The sequence below is a fragment of the Adiantum capillus-veneris genome, chromosome 16 (genome assembly GCF_014529385.1).
Source record: "Adiantum capillus-veneris isolate H3 chromosome 16, ASM1452938v2, whole genome shotgun sequence".
Classification (NCBI taxonomy): Eukaryota; Viridiplantae; Streptophyta; class Polypodiopsida; order Polypodiales; family Pteridaceae; genus Adiantum; species Adiantum capillus-veneris.
In genome coordinates this window covers 56,075,735-56,091,267 of record NC_140946.1, presented here as the reverse complement: position 1 = coordinate 56,091,267, position 15,533 = coordinate 56,075,735, and the positions used below count along the sequence as shown (strand labels likewise).

The 15,533-nt window shown below is 44.4% G+C and overlaps 1 protein-coding gene across 1 annotated transcript in view; it reads right to left on the bottom strand.

Moving 5' to 3' along the window:
- LOC147439080 (cytidine/deoxycytidylate deaminase family protein) overlaps positions 1-14,921 on the bottom strand; it is a 62,683-nt gene extending 47,762 nt beyond the window's left edge. The window contains exons 1-2 of the mRNA XM_086485009.1: positions 14,674-14,921; positions 13,766-13,893 (exon numbers count right to left, since the gene is read on the bottom strand). Of these exons, the coding sequence (XP_086341135.1) occupies positions 13,766-13,893; positions 14,674-14,854 (309 nt within the window). The 5' untranslated portion in view covers positions 14,855-14,921. The remainder of the gene's footprint in view (positions 1-13,765; positions 13,894-14,673) is intronic.
- Between the last annotated feature and the right edge of the window lie 612 nt (positions 14,922-15,533).

Sequence of the window (15,533 nt, the reverse complement as noted above, 5' to 3'; positions counted from 1 at the left end):
CACTCTCAGAAATCTCATCCAATGACTGACTTTCAGCATTGACATCCGGCATTTGACTGACGAAGCGAGTCAAAAGTGACTTGAACGGACGGCCAAAAGCTGCCTCATACGGAGTTCGACCAATGGCAGAGGAAAAAGAGTCATTCAAAATAGCCTGGACCAATGGAAGATAGAGCTCCCACTGAGACTGCTGATCATGCACAAAAGACTTTAAAACATCAAAAGCCAATTGATTGTAAATCTCTGTTTGACCATCTGACTGTGGATGAAAAGCCGATGAAAAATTCAACTTTTCCAAAATTTTCAAAGAATGCGCGCCAAAAATTGGACGTGAACTTAACATCCCTATATGAAATAATCGATTTTGGCAAACCACAAAGGGGGTACCAATGCTTGATGAACAACCGTGCCACATCTTCTGCAGTGGTTGTGGCCTTACAAGGAATCAACATGCAAAACTTGCTGAAACGATCAACAATTGTCAAACATTGAGTGTTCCTTGAATGCAAACTTGGTGGAAGGTTAGTCACAAAATCCATGGAGATATCCTGAAAAGGTCCATCCAGAATAGACAGTGGAAGCAAGAGACCTTGCTGCTTACCCCGAGGAGCTTTTACCTTTTGACATATAGTGCACTGTGTGACATAACGAAACACATCCCTTCGCATTTTAGGCCAATAAAAGAATCTTTCTATTTTTTCCAAAGTGATGTTCATTCCCCTATGCCCACCCGTGAGAGAATCGTGTGCATCATGCAATATGGTTGGCCTGAGAGAGGACAACACACATAAACGTTGACGAAAATACAACAAATCATCACAAATGAGATAGTTGCTTGGCCCTTGGCAAGCAAGAGCCTGCAACCATTGCTTACCAAACTCGGAATCCGCATATTGGTTCTTCATGCTGTCGAAAGACACACCCTGAATAGAAACTGTGAATCTTGACTCAAGAGCCAAAATCTGTCCTTTGTGACTCAACACATCTGCAACAGGGTTAGCTTTTCCAGGCACATACTCAATCAAACCTCCAAATTGCTCCAAAAACTATGACCACCGTGCTTGGCGATCACTCCAATGTGCACTAGGCATAGACTGGAGCCACTTGAGGGCTTGATGATCGGTCCGAACTGTAAACTCTCTACCATACAGAAAATGTTTCCAATGCTTAAGAGAGTGAATGACAGACAAAAGTTCTTTATCATAAACTGAATAATTCTTTCCTGCACTATTGAGCTTCCGGCTAAGGAAAGCTACAGGACGACCGTGCTGCTGAAGCACAGCGTCGATGACGACATTGCTCGTATCCGTCCATACCTCAAAGGGGTCATCCCAAGAGGCAAGGATAAGACACGGTGCTTCTGTCACCGCAACCTTGAGAGCTGCAAAGGCCTCAATGGCTGCTTCGGGCAAGTCTACCCGCTGACGGCGAGTCTTTACCCCTTTCAAAACATCAGTCATAGGTGCGGCAATGCGTACAAAATCCTCTATGTACGAACTATATGCTTGACATAAACCAAGAAAAGAACGCACATCATATGCAGGTTTCGGCAAATCCCAATTACATACCAGTTCCACCTTCGCGGGGTCTAGCTTGACGCCTTCTGCAAAAATGATATAACCCAAATAAGTGACTTCAGTGAGAAAAAACTGAGATTTCTTAGCTGCAATGTACAACTAACACTCATCCAAACGGGTTAGTATCCTTTCGACATCCTTTTCATGTTGTTCCCACGATGCAGAAAAAATGAGAATGTCATCCAAAAAGATGAACACACATACACCAATCATATCGCCGAAACGGCCTACCATGAGACGGTTAAATGTACCCACGGCACCTGTCAATCCAAAAGGCATAACAACATACTCCCATTGCCCTCGCTCGGTGCGAAAAGCGGTCTTGAAGATGTCGCCTTTGAATACCTGTACTTGATGGTATCCACTCTTGAGATCGACCTTCCTGAAAACCTTTGCCCCATTGAGCCTATCAAGGATATACTCAATGCGAGGCATCGAAAAGTTATTCTTGACGATCTTGTTCAACGCCCTGTTATCAACACACAAACGAAACGAACCATCCTTCTTGCGAACAAACAAAATAGGAGCAGCAAAAGGACTTACACTAGGACGTATGAATCCTCTGGCCACCAACTCCGTGAGTTGCCGCTCTAATTCTTCCTCCTGTATCTTGTTCAAACGGTAGGGAGCCTTACTGACATGCTGTGCCCCCTCCATAAGCTCGATGCGATGGTCCTCCGGCCGCTCGGATGGAAGACGGGGTGGAAGATCATCCTGCAAAAAGAGATGCTTAAACTTGGTAAACAAATCTGAATACTTGTCTGGAGCCTGGATGCTCTGGGAAACTAGAGCAGCATGGATGAATGCCGCTTGTGCTCCGCGTCATAGTTCACACTTTTCCTGCACATGAGAAATGAGAGGCAAAGAATGCAGACCCTCCTCAGCACGAATGATGATGGGTGAGTCAGTCTTGGCATTAAATGTGAGAGTGTTGGCCTCCCAATCAATGAGAGGGTTATGCTCCCAAAACCATTCTAATGCCCAAAAGCATATCACATCCTGAAAGAGGAGACACGAGAAATTTCCTACGGAAAGCAACTTGTTGAACTGTAAACAACACATCAAGGCACTCTTTCGTGATGACAGAGTCCATACCAGGAGCGAAGCCAGAGACCTCAAGAGGATATTTCTGACTAACCTCTAGGCGGGCTCTCTCAACAAGAGAGACACTAATCACATCATGCATACTGCCTGGATCAAACAATATGATAAAACGCTAACCCTTTACATGACCATAACACTTCATGAGAGACTCATCAATGTGTGTGTCAGAGACATGAGAAGATTCAGCTTGGTTCATTAAAGTGCTGTGGGTGCCTTAGGCTCTTTAGGTGGGGCTGTCTTAGGACAAGCCTTCTTGATGTGACCCTTAACGTGACATTGATTGTCACAAAGTGATGACGTGGCGGATAGCAGAAACCCTAATATCTGGCTGAAACCCTGAAATTCCTGCAAACCCTAAAATCTGCCAGAAACCCTAATTTGCAGGAAACCCTAATTTCTGGCTGAAACCCTAATTTCAGCAAACCCTAAAATATGATGGGATGCTGACGTGGCAGTTGGTATGGAATTCCGGAAATTGCGCCGCAATTTGCGCTGACAGCTTTTGGGCGATGCTTTCTGCTTTTTCCACGCAAATGGGAGAGAGAGAGAGAGAGAGAAGAAACCCTTTGCTTTATTTTTAAAAGCTCAAGAGAGCTTGTGAGATAAAGAGCCTTGCTTTTATTTTTAGGCTTTTGATTTTGAAGCTTTTGGGGCTCTGCTTTTGGGCATCCCTTGTACTTTTAAATACATGGTGAGGGCTTCACTTCTCAAAGCATCTGGATGCAGAGTCTGAGAGTGAAACCCTAGCCACTCTCTTGTACTTTGAATTGATTAATATAAAAAGAAATATCGAAAGGGGCGCCAGTCTTTGGGGCCAATATCTCTAGGCACGGAACTCCGCGGGCCAGTGCAAATCTATTGTGAACTGTGAATTGTTTGAAGTGGTTATTTGGTGTTGTCGCGATTGATTCTTGACTTGGAGTGTCCAAGTCTGTTACAGTGGTATCAGAGCACGGCCGATTTCTCTTCTACGGAAAATCCGATCCCCGAAAAATTTTTTTCCGCGGCACCTATGGCTTCAAGCAATGATCAATCGACTCCCTCTGCATCTGGAGATGCGGACAGGGATCACAACGAAGATTCCGGCACGGAGTATGGCCCGCCTAGGCCTACTCAAGCGGAGCAGCGAGAGATGGAGCGTCGTCAATTGATTGATGATGCGACAAAGATGATGCTCAATTTTGCCAAGGACCTGAAGATGGCAAAATATATGAACCAAACCTCTTTGGAAGAGGTACAGACGGAGTGGCAGAGAACCACAACACCACTTCCGAAACCCGCTCTCAAGAAACCTTCTGCCTCCAAGAAATATATGGAGAAGGAACTGGAGAACGTGGTTGATGAACAGATTGCTCAGCTTTTCGACGTGCAAAAGAAAGACAAAAAGCAGAAGAAAGGCACTGACTTCCCGGGATATTTGGGTTGTCGGTCGACATTCGACAAGGCAAAGAAACTGAAGAAGCGTGTCAAGTTTGAAGGATTACCCAGTTCTTCTTCTTCTTCTTCTGACAGTTCTTCTAGCTCTTCAGACTCGAGCGAAGAAGACAGGAAAAGCAAAAAGCGAAGCAAGAAACAACGCTTTGGAAAGGGCAAGAAAAAGGCAAAGAAGTCTAAGTCTCGCCGAGTGAGTGACACTTCTACAAAGGACTCGTCTACGGACAGTTCAGACTCTGACAACGGAAACTTTTATGCGAACAAGAAGAATTTTTACAAAACCAACCAGTATGACTTTCTCGAAGATAAAAGCAAGAAAGTTCGAGAGTTTAAGGAAGGTGGCCACTCGATCAAGTTTGATACTTTTTCAGGATACTCAGATGCTTCGAAGGCTTTGTCTTTTTACAGCAGTTTGACATCGCTTTCGCGGAAGGACGCTATTCAGAGCACTCCAAGATTCGGAGAGCTGCCTCTTACTTTAAGGGGAATGCTCGTGCTCGTACTTGGTGGTCCACGCTTCTTTTAAACAAGACTGCGCCAATTAAATGGATGAAATTTAAGAAGCTTTTTATTTCTTCTTGGTTGACGCAAGAATATGAACGAGATGTACGAGCTGCTTGGAACCATCTTCGGATGACCAAGAAAGATACAATCAATCTTATTGTGAAAGATTCTGGAGCTCTTTTCTACCCGTCTCTTCATTCAAGAAGATCTCGTTCAGAGAACAGATTGAGCGGTTTACCTTGGGTCTACCTACAGAGATCCGAGATCACTGCTTGGAACAGAAGTCAGCTTCTATTCAGGAGTTGATGAGTCATGCGAAGCGGGGCTTTGCCATTCACTCTGGCAGTCTGACCTACTCCACAGATGAGGCCATGACACAACGAGCCGAACAGACTTCTGGGAATGAAAGTAGAAAGAAAAAAGAGCAACCCAGAGAAAAAGGATGCACGACCCCAGCTTACTCCTGAGGAGAGAGCTCGCTTCATCAGAGAGGGGAATTGCTTTGGATGTGGGGAACATGGACATATCTCCGCGAAGTGCCCTAAAAAGGCACAGAAAGAACAGAATGATAAAGACGACGACAGGCCTGAGAGTTCGAGAGCAGTTGAGGAACGTGGCAAAAAAGGCACATAGAAAAGTAGAATTGGTACCACATGGCGTGGGACCTGCACCGAATCTAATGAATGAAAGTACAAACTTTGCCGCTTTTGGGGCAAAGCGAAGGATCAGGAAGCTCTTTTGAAGGAGCCAAGGCCAACTTCTTTTCACTTGGAATTGGCGGCTCGATTTGGAATTATGCCCGACAAACTGACGCCACAGGCGGAGGTAGTTCGACTGGCACCCGGATGAGATGTTGCCATTACACCGAGCATTGGTAAACTTCGTTTGCAATGACAGGGGTGTTCAGGGCACGCGAGTGACGTTCTACTCGGAATCCCTTGGTACACTAGAACTACGCCGTGGTTGACTACCGGGTCGAGAAAGCGACTTTGACAAAGGAAGGGCTCAGAGATTGTACTTGATGAACTTCAGTTTCTTTACTCATTCTTTTGAGAGAGAACTGAACAATGGATAAAGATTGAATATGTTTTGACCTGAACAAAAGAACACCAAGATTTTTCTCCACACTCATGCCGATTGCTTTTTAGAGGGCCTGAAGATCATACCATTGATCTGATACCTGGAAGCACGCCACTGAACTGGCCACCCTACCGTGTGAGCCGAGCACAGAATGAAGAGATTATGAACCAAGTGAAAGACCTCTTGGAAAAGGGTCTTGTCCAGCCTAGTACTTCACCGTATTGCTCTCCAGTGTTGTTGGTTTTGAAGAAAGACGGATCTTGGAGAATGTGCATCGATTATAGAGCTCTCAACAAAATCACCATCAAGAACAGATTTCCAATCCCTAGGATCGATGATATACTCGACAGGTTACAGGGATCCTCGTACTTTAGCAGGATTCACTTGAAGAGTGGATATCATCAGATCAGGATAGCGCCGGGAGACGTCTACAAGACAGCTTTTCGAACGACTTTTGGGTTATTTGAGTTTTTGGTGATGCCTTTTGGTTTAACCAATGCTCCTGCAACATTTAACCGGATGATGGACAGGATTTTTCGAGAGTACAAGCTATTTGTTGGCACTTTCTTTGACGACATCATTGTTTTCTCCAAGAATGAGGCAGAACACAGAGATCATCTGCTTCAGGTCTTTCAGGCATTACGAGATCACAAGTTAGTGATTAATGCAAAGAAAAGTGAATTTTTCCTACCAGAGAGACACTTTTTGGGACACATTGTGTCAGCAGCAGGAGTGCAAATGGATCCGGCCAAGATAGAGACTATCCGTGATTGGCCCGACTTGAGGAATGTCCATGAAGTTAGAAGCTTCTTGGGACTGTGTTCGTACTACAGGCGGTTCATACGAAAGTTTGCAGAGGTTGCTTCCCCTTTGCATATCTTGACACAGAAAGGAGTACCTTTCTCGTGGGGACCCACAGAGGTGACTGCCTTTCAGACATTGAAAGAGAAATTGACTACAGGACCTAGTTTTGACTTTGCCGGACTTGCAAAAGTCATTTGAAGTATATTGTGATGCTTGTGGTCGTAGTCTGGGTGCGGTCTTGATGCAAGAAGACCATGTCATTGCTTACGAGAGCCGATTGTTCTCTAGGCCGGAGATGACAGCACAAATATATAAGAAAGAGCTTTTGGCAGTGATCCATGCTCTTACTCAGTGGCGGCACTACCTACTCGGAGCGGATTTTACTGTCTTTACAGACCATCAGAGTTTGCGCTACTTCTTATCACAGAAACAGCTTTCGAAAAAGCAGATGCGGTGGGCGAACATCTTGTCACAGTTTCACTTCCAGATTGTTCATGAGCAGGGACAGAAGAATGTGGTAGCAGATGCTTTGTCTCGGAAGCAGTTGGATCCGGCTATTTCCGCGATACATCATAGGAGCTTCGAGGATATGGTCGATCAATATGCCACAGATACAGATTTTGCAGATATTTTCACACGGATACGGGATGGGGAGACAGTAGCCGGATACTCCCTTCGGGAAGGCTACTTGATGAGAAAGACTATGTTGTGCGTTACACAGCCGTTGCGGGAAAAGGTTATGACTGAATGCCACTGTCCACCTTTTACGAGTCACCACGGCATTGCTACCACCATGAAGGGGGTAGAGAGATACTTCTTTGGGCCGAGACTCAAAAAGGATGTGGAAGAGTTTGTGAGCAGTTGCTTAGTATGCCAAAAGGTCAATTTTGACAGGCATAAGGCACAGGGATTGTTAAAGCCTTTACCCATACCCACCCGCCTCTAGAAAAGTATTGAAATGGATTTCATTTTTGATCTCCCGAGAACATAGAATGATCACGATGATTTTCCGATTACATGGCACTTCTGAGACGATTGTCTCCGACAGAGACCCCAGATTTATGAGTTTGTTTTGGAAGGCAATTTGGAAGAACATTGGCACGTAGTTGCAGTTCTCATCATCGTTCCACTTGCAGACTGACGGGCAATTTGAGATTGCCAATTCAGTGATTTTAGATTTATTGGAGTCTTGTATCTCGGATCAGAAGACTCAATGGGAAAAGAACTTACCTTTGGTGGAATTTGCCTACAATAACACGATACACTCTTCGACGAGGAAGACGCTATGTGAGATTGTTGAAAGTGTTGCGAAGGTTCCATCCTTCCTAAGCACAAAAGATTAGATATTTGAAGCGGATGAATATTCGCGAGATTTGGATACGGCTTTTGGCAAGGTTCGCGAGACTTTGCAAGAGTCTCAAGAACGACAGAAAAAGGCAGCAGATCGCCATCGTCGTGACTTGAAATTGAAGGAGGATGATTGGGTGCTCTTACGTTTTGAGAAGGCACGCCTACGAAAGAAAAAGGGAAAGGAGAGGCTTTTTCCAAAGCTTAGTATGCGATACTATGGACCTTTCCAGATCACTGACAAGATAAATGATGTCTCCTTCCGATTGAAACTGCCAGATACTTGGAGGATTCACAATGCATTGCATGTGAGTCTCTTGAAACCTGTTAAGGGTGATGTGCCTGATGATGGGGAGCCTGATGAGCAACCCGAAGTGGAAGAAAACGAGGAGATCCTTGTTCCTGAACAGATTTTGGCACATAACGATACGAAGAAAGGTAAAGTCCGAAGGCGGTTCTTGGTTAAGTTCAAGAACTTTCCTGCATTTGATGCGAAGTGGATGGAGGAGGAAGACCTAGCAAATACTCCTCGGATTGTGAAACTTTACCTCGATGTTTTGGTTTAGCATAGTCTACTCCAAACGGAACCCAGAATTTAGCTTGGCCGGAGATCTGGTGCAGTGGGACGCACAAGAGGGGAGTCACTCCGCTCCCTTGTCAACAGATGCCTCGATTTTGATACTAAAGTCACTGATGTCTCTTTGAGCTTCAGGGATACTGATAGCTGACAGTATTGTGCTGGATGACTTTATGAAATGGAATTCCTGATAATGATACTGATTTGTTCTTGACTTCTTTTGAGTGCACGAACTGATAGACGAAATGACTGCAGCATTTTGGTCTACTTGATCTCAAATAGACATGGTTGCAATAGTGGTTAGTCAATCGGACATCGATGAGGTCCCGATTGGACCTAGATGTGATTGCTAGCTACATTGCCGATAAATCATGGTCTAAGATCCGAATGAATGTTGAATGTCATGTGATGTCCTGTGATGTCTGGTGATGTCCTATGATGTCGTGTGATGTGACTGTCGATTTTGTACATGTGCTAGATGTGTGTTCCTAGTACGTAGGTACTAACAGTCAATGTCTGCTAAGACGGTTTATGGCTTTTGTCAGTTTTGCAGGCATAATCGCGGTCGATTACAATGCTTTCAAGAGGGGGGTATGTCACAAAGTGATGACACGGCAGACAGCAGAAACCCTAATCTCTGGCTGAAACCCTAAAATTCCTGCAAACTCTAAAATCTGCCAGAAACCCTAATTTGCAGGAAACCCTAATTTCTGGCTGAAACCCTAATTTCAGCAAACCCTAAAATCTGCCGGGATGCTGACGTGGCAACTGGTACGGAATTCCGGAAATTGCGCCGCAATTTGCGCTGACAGCTTTGGGCCGATGCTTTCTGCTTTTCCACGCAAATGGGAGAGAGAGAGAGAGAGAGAGAGAGAGAAAGAGAGAGAGAGAGAGAGAGAGAGAGAGAGAGAGAGAGAGAGAAGAAACCCTTTGCTTTATTTTTAAAAGCTCAAGAGAGCTTGTGAGATAAAGAGCCTTGCTTTTATTTTTAGGCTTTTGATTTTGAAGCTTTTGGGGCTCTGCTTTTGGGCATCCCTTGTACTTTCAAATACGTGGTGAGGGCTTCACTTCTCAAGAGCATCTGGACGCAGAGTCTGAGAGTGAAACCCTAGCCACTCTCTTGTATTGAATTGATTAATATAAAAAGAAATACCGAAAGGGGCGCCAGTCTTTGGGGCCAATATCTCTAGGCACGGAACTCCGCCGGGCCAGTGCAAATCTATTGTGATCTGTGAATTGTTTGAAGTGGTTATTTGGTGTTGTCGCGATTGATTCTTGACTTGGAGTGTCCAAGTCTGTTACATTGATAACATCTACCTTCCTTAGCATAAATCACTTGTTCTTCAGCCGTTATGTACCCTCCTATAATTCCTTGTGCAGCTTTTTCATCCGGGTTAGCTTAGGTTTTGCAGGTGCTTTAGTTTTACCCTTAGATTCATTGTTAGAGTTCTTTTCCGAAGGATTAGAGAAAGATGGGCTAGAAGAGTTGCCATTCTTACCGTTCTTACCATTCTGCGGGTTTTGAGAAGTATGAGAGGTTCCTTGAGAAGTCTTGTTCTCCTTAGGCTTTCCCTTATTGTGCTTCATCTCCTGTGCGAGAGCAATCGCTACCGCCTTGTTGAGATCGATTGGATCAAGTATCTCCTCATCAAACTTGATATACTCGTCCAATCCATAAAGGAATGCCTCCTTGCGCTCTGCATGCGATTTGCGTAATTGAGTGTCGAGCTCAAAATACGATTAGAGAAAGACATAACTGGCATACCATTTTGCTTGAGCGCGCGCCAATCGTCCTTCAATCGTGCGAGGTACTGAGGTGGCATAAACCGCGCCTTGAGCTTGTCTTGGAGGTCGGCCCAATTGAAAGAAAGGGACGCACCATCCTCGGCTTCCTCTAGGTGCGCGGCTAGTTGTGCCTCTTGCCATGCGTGGTACCAATTAATGGCATCACCGGCAAGGTACATGGCTGCCGCCAAAACCTTGCTATTGCCTGTCTTCTTAGTTGTCGCAAAATAAGCATTAAATTGATGCAACCAAGAATGAATAACAGTAGCATTCATCTTACCATCATACTTACTGAAAGTCAACTTCTCGGTGACTGGATTATTGGAGTCCGAATCTCGGCTTGCGCCACTTGATGAACTACCAACATCTTTGGCCGGCTCGGATTTTGAGGTGAGAGCCTGTCGGACCAGCTCTTACATGCGTAGGTCTCTTTGCACCTCGTATGTCTTCGGCTTCCGAGCGCGCTTGCTCAATAGCCGCCTTTCTTTTTGCTTTTCTTTCTTTTCGTTCATCACACTCGCGTTCCAAGGCAACGCGAGTCGCTTCTTGTCGTGCCATCATGTCCATCATTGATTTGACCAAAGCCTCCATAGGATTCGGTACAACTCGTGGCGTAGATGGAGAAGGAGGAAAACCTCCTAGTGGGGAAAACTCTTCTTCACCACTCCCATGCTCACCACCCCCGTGCGAAGTATCCATTCCCGCTTCGGGTGATGACCATACACTTGAAGTCTTGGGTTCTTAAGTTCACGAGGAACTTGGGTTCTTGTGGGTCTTGGGTTCTTGAGGTTCTTGAGGTTCTTGGGTTCTTGAGATTCTTGAGTTCTTGAGATTCATGAGTTCTTGAGGTTCTTCTTTCGCTTGCAATCTGTGTTAGAGAAGGATCTTCTCTTCACCCGAGTTCTGCTCTTTTCCGCGGGTGCCCCTTGGCGGCCTTGCACTCACACCAAGGTTGCTTTTTCCCACCTCACGTCGATTGGCCGGCCACTAAGTGCACTGTCCGCTCTCAATGAGTGAAAAGAGGCACAAGGGGAGGTTGGACAAGTCCTTCTTTCTTGGGTTTCCTGACACTCTTCAAAAACACGATTAGGAATCGACACGCCAAAGAGGACTTGGGTTACGTGCGACCGCAACAGGCAAAAAAAATTATGTGGTTCTTTCCTTGAGCGATACAGAACACTGTCAAAGCTCTGATACCAATGTAAGGTGCAACGGAAATGAATGTTGAACTTTGCTCAAGATAGTGCTCCGAACTGTGCTCAAGGTTCCTCTAACTTAGGGAAGGGAGAGCCTTCCGTTCTTTAATGAGAGAGTGCAAGTGATCACAGACAAAGTGGATGAACACTGTGAATGAAGGTGTTAAGACTGAGAGATGGAGAGAGAAGAGAATACGACACTAGAAAGTTGTAAAACCCTCCTCCAAGGGCCCCTCTCTCGATGGCGAGAGAGGTCTAAGCTATTGATTGTACAAATCTGGTACAAGTGTAGATGCGAAGCTAAGTGATGCTAATGCGGGAAACTGAATGCTTCGAAGACGACGGTGACGACAACGACAAACCTCTATCTGTTGTTGTGGTCTTGAATGCTGAAAACACCTGACTCCTTGCTATTTCCAAAAACGCTGATTTGCTGTGGATAAAACACTAAATTGGCTAACTGTATTGGCTTGAAAAAACGCTGATTTTGCTGCTGTTTTAGTCACTGAATTTGCTTGCTGAAAACGCTGGCCTGATGGCTGAAACGCTGCTGCAAAAACGCTGGCCTGATGGCTGCTGAAATCGTTAAGTGTAGGGGGCTGGAATCGCTACAAGGCAGGCTGGAAAACGCTGGCCTGATTTGAGGGGAAAACGCCAGCATTCTTTAGGGATCTTGCTTGAGAGAGAGGGAGGAACCTGCTACAACCTATGCCTGTGTTCTCCTTGCTCTTCTGCCAGAAATGCTAGCGCTAGGGATTGCTTATATATTAACTTATGCAAATTGCCCTACCCAGTTCCCAACAAAAATCACTTAAAAATAATAAGAGAAAAATGTCAAAAATAGGGAAAATAGGTTCTTTGCATTGGAAAATGCTCCTGATGGATTCTGATATTAATGCTGATGATTATGATGTGTGCAACCAGAGGATATGCATCTACTCTAAGTGCCTGGGCATGCACGGTCTGCGAACAGACTCACAATATGCGAAAACATCTCATAAGCTAGACTGACTGGACTGAACTAAACCCTTGTCATGTTGTAGCTTGTCCACAGACACATAGGGTTGGATGTGTCACGTGACACGTTTGTACACTGAAGATCCATGGTCAACATCAAGAAGGAAATATGAATCTACAAATGTGCTTGATGTCCCTTCTTTTTCACTTTCACTTTCACTGAAGATCCATGGTCAACATCAAGAAGGAAATATGAATCTACAAATGTGCTTGATGTCCCTTCTTTTTCACTTTCACGACCAAAAATAGCACAAGAAGCCAAAGTTTGTGTAAGTACACCTAATCAATCAACTTGAGTGATAATAGATATGAAACTTAAAGTCGTGTCCAAACACAAGAAGAGGTGCAATTGAGGACTAAATCCCATGCCCATGACTTTAAAGATGTGAGATATTCGTTTTATATTGAAATGGGGTTTAGGTCCTTTTAAAATTTTAGTAGTGCACAATCAATCAACTTGGATATTAAAAGTTCATTTCTATAAACAAAACGATGAGGGGACGAGAGGAAGTGAAATACCTTATGGGGGCAAAGAGAGAGAAATATGTGCATAAAATCGTGAGCAAGTTTGTAGTATTCAGTGCACAATCAAATACCCAAATCCTTTAGGTCATTAACTTCATAGTTATGCTCTCCAAGCCAACAACCTCAAATGGGGGAAACGTCCATCGCCTCTCTTCCTTATGCACATCAGATGCGGAGACAATGACTCATCCTATTCTACACCTGACTTGCTTGGGCCAAACTAAGGATGATGATGAAACTGGCTTTGGGCTCAATGTATAGTTACCCCTTCTATGCTAAAGATGTCAAAGCACACAATACACAAGTAAACTTCAAACCTCATCATCATACCCTATTCTAGAATAACTCACTTGTATTGAATGCTAATGTTGTCCCACCACAAATTTCCTGCTCAACATGCCCCTAAAACACGTTCAAAGAAAAAAATGATTTTTGTGTTGCCTGCACAGCAAGTCTTGTGCATTTCACAAACTTGTAAAACTCAAAACATCATGGAACTTACAGCCAAGATTATGTTACAAATGTTAAATGTAAAAAAGTTCTTTACAGCCCCTGTGGCAAGCTGCAGCAGTCATGGCAAAGGCCTACTATCTACCAAGCTCCAATGTAGTATATGGACTCTAATTGGGACCACCAAAGGCTTGATTTACCAAATGTAGAACTTCACATATGCTTGTCCATATGGAAGTGCATAGACGTGCTGGCACACCATGTCAGGTGATTAAAAACCTATACAGTTCGCTCTTTGAAAACAACAGAAAAAGCTATAGATGCAATTCGTGACAAAAACATTAATAGTTGTATTGATACATTACTTGTTTTAATGCATAAATTGCACTGTCATCGCCATGGCAATCACCAGGTTCAAGGTTGAGGTAAGCAGTACAGCCATTTGCACGTTCTCCAGCTGATCGGCAGGCCTGAACCTCCGCAGATGTGGTGCCTGCACATATTTTATCATGATCATAGTAGCAAAAAATGAGCACCTGGTACACACTCTGGAGCGGCCATTAAAATTAAGATGGTGAAGCAATAGACACTCAATGTTTCAACGGCTCATTACAACCTCTCCAATTTCTATTCAGAGAAGGGTTCGGACCTTTCTCTAGAGTCATGAGATATCAGGACCAGAGATGTCTTGGACTGTATCTACTTGAGTTACACAGATACAGAGACAGTTTACTAAGGAGATCTGGAGAGAGACAATCCCAGAGACAGATTACTGATTTCTTCACGCCAGACATTGGACAATTAGAGGAGCAGCCACCAGTGCAAAGCTCAGCTCATACTCACACTCGCAGTACCCTCATTGATCGAGCATCGGAGCTAGGGAGATTGAGACACCCACGACTGACAAGAGGAGCTTCACAGCATCGACGGAGATTACAGCAAAGGATTCGAGCAGCTCGACATCTAGAGTGCATATGAGGATGGACTCATCACCCATCATACCACCCTCTTGTATTGGGCACAACTATATCAGTGATCACACATACCATACACATTTCCAATGGTAGCAACTCCAGTTTCACTTTAGTATCCCTCTTTTTTTAACCCAGACATGGTATGATATTCAACAGTTTGACACGGTTTGGTCTCATAGGTCAGTTTAACCTTTTCCAAGACGTTAATATATCATTTCATTTCATTTCCTCTCTCTCTCTCTTCTCTCTCTCTCTCTCTCTCTCTCTCTCTCTGTGCGCGCACAAGGCGCACCTAGTACCTTGCCCATAGAGTACACCACGGCCAACAATGTCGTTGCCATTGAAGAGTAGGCAGGCAGAATTGGGATGGGGAGCAGTAAAACCGGCAGAGGTATCGGCGAGCTCGGCAGCCTTGGTAAGTAGCTGGGCGTCGCCATCGCTTACGAACAGCGGAGGTGTCGGAACTCCCGTTGAGAACATCGTCACTCAGCCACCTTTCACCCCTACCATAAACAAGCCGCACTGCACTGCCTTTGAGAAGAGTGACTAGATTAAAGAGGACAACTAGTTTTGCTTGGTGGGCCTTTCCTAGGAGATACCCAACTAGTCTTGATTGGTGGGCGTTGCTATAGCAGCTAACAGGACATACGCAGATTGACATCAAGCATCTAGCACTGAAGTAAACAAAGTACAAATTGCATTGACAAAATTTTAGAAGAGTGACTAGATTATAGAGGACAACTAGTCTTGCTTGGTGGGCCTTGCTATAGAACCTAAGAGGACATACGCAGATTGACATCAATCATCTAGCATTGAAGTAAACAAAGTACAAATTGTATTGATAATTTTTTTTTAAATAATTGCGTATACGATGATTGATTAGTTCTATAGTTGTCTGTAAAATGGTCCAATTTCACAGCATTGACGAACTTTTAAAAATAAATTGCATGTGTATTTATTTAGTCAATTTTCTCTTATTTCTTATAAAACCTTAGAGAAATATCTCAAGAGACCTTAAAGATCTATCCGACAAGGAAAGAGAGAGAGAGAGAGAGAGAGAGAGAGAGAGAGAGAGTGTGTTACATGTTGTCACAGTCGGAGGGAGCAAGGAGTCTTGGCTGTCGATCACACAACCCAGTGCAAAACATATTTGAGGAGG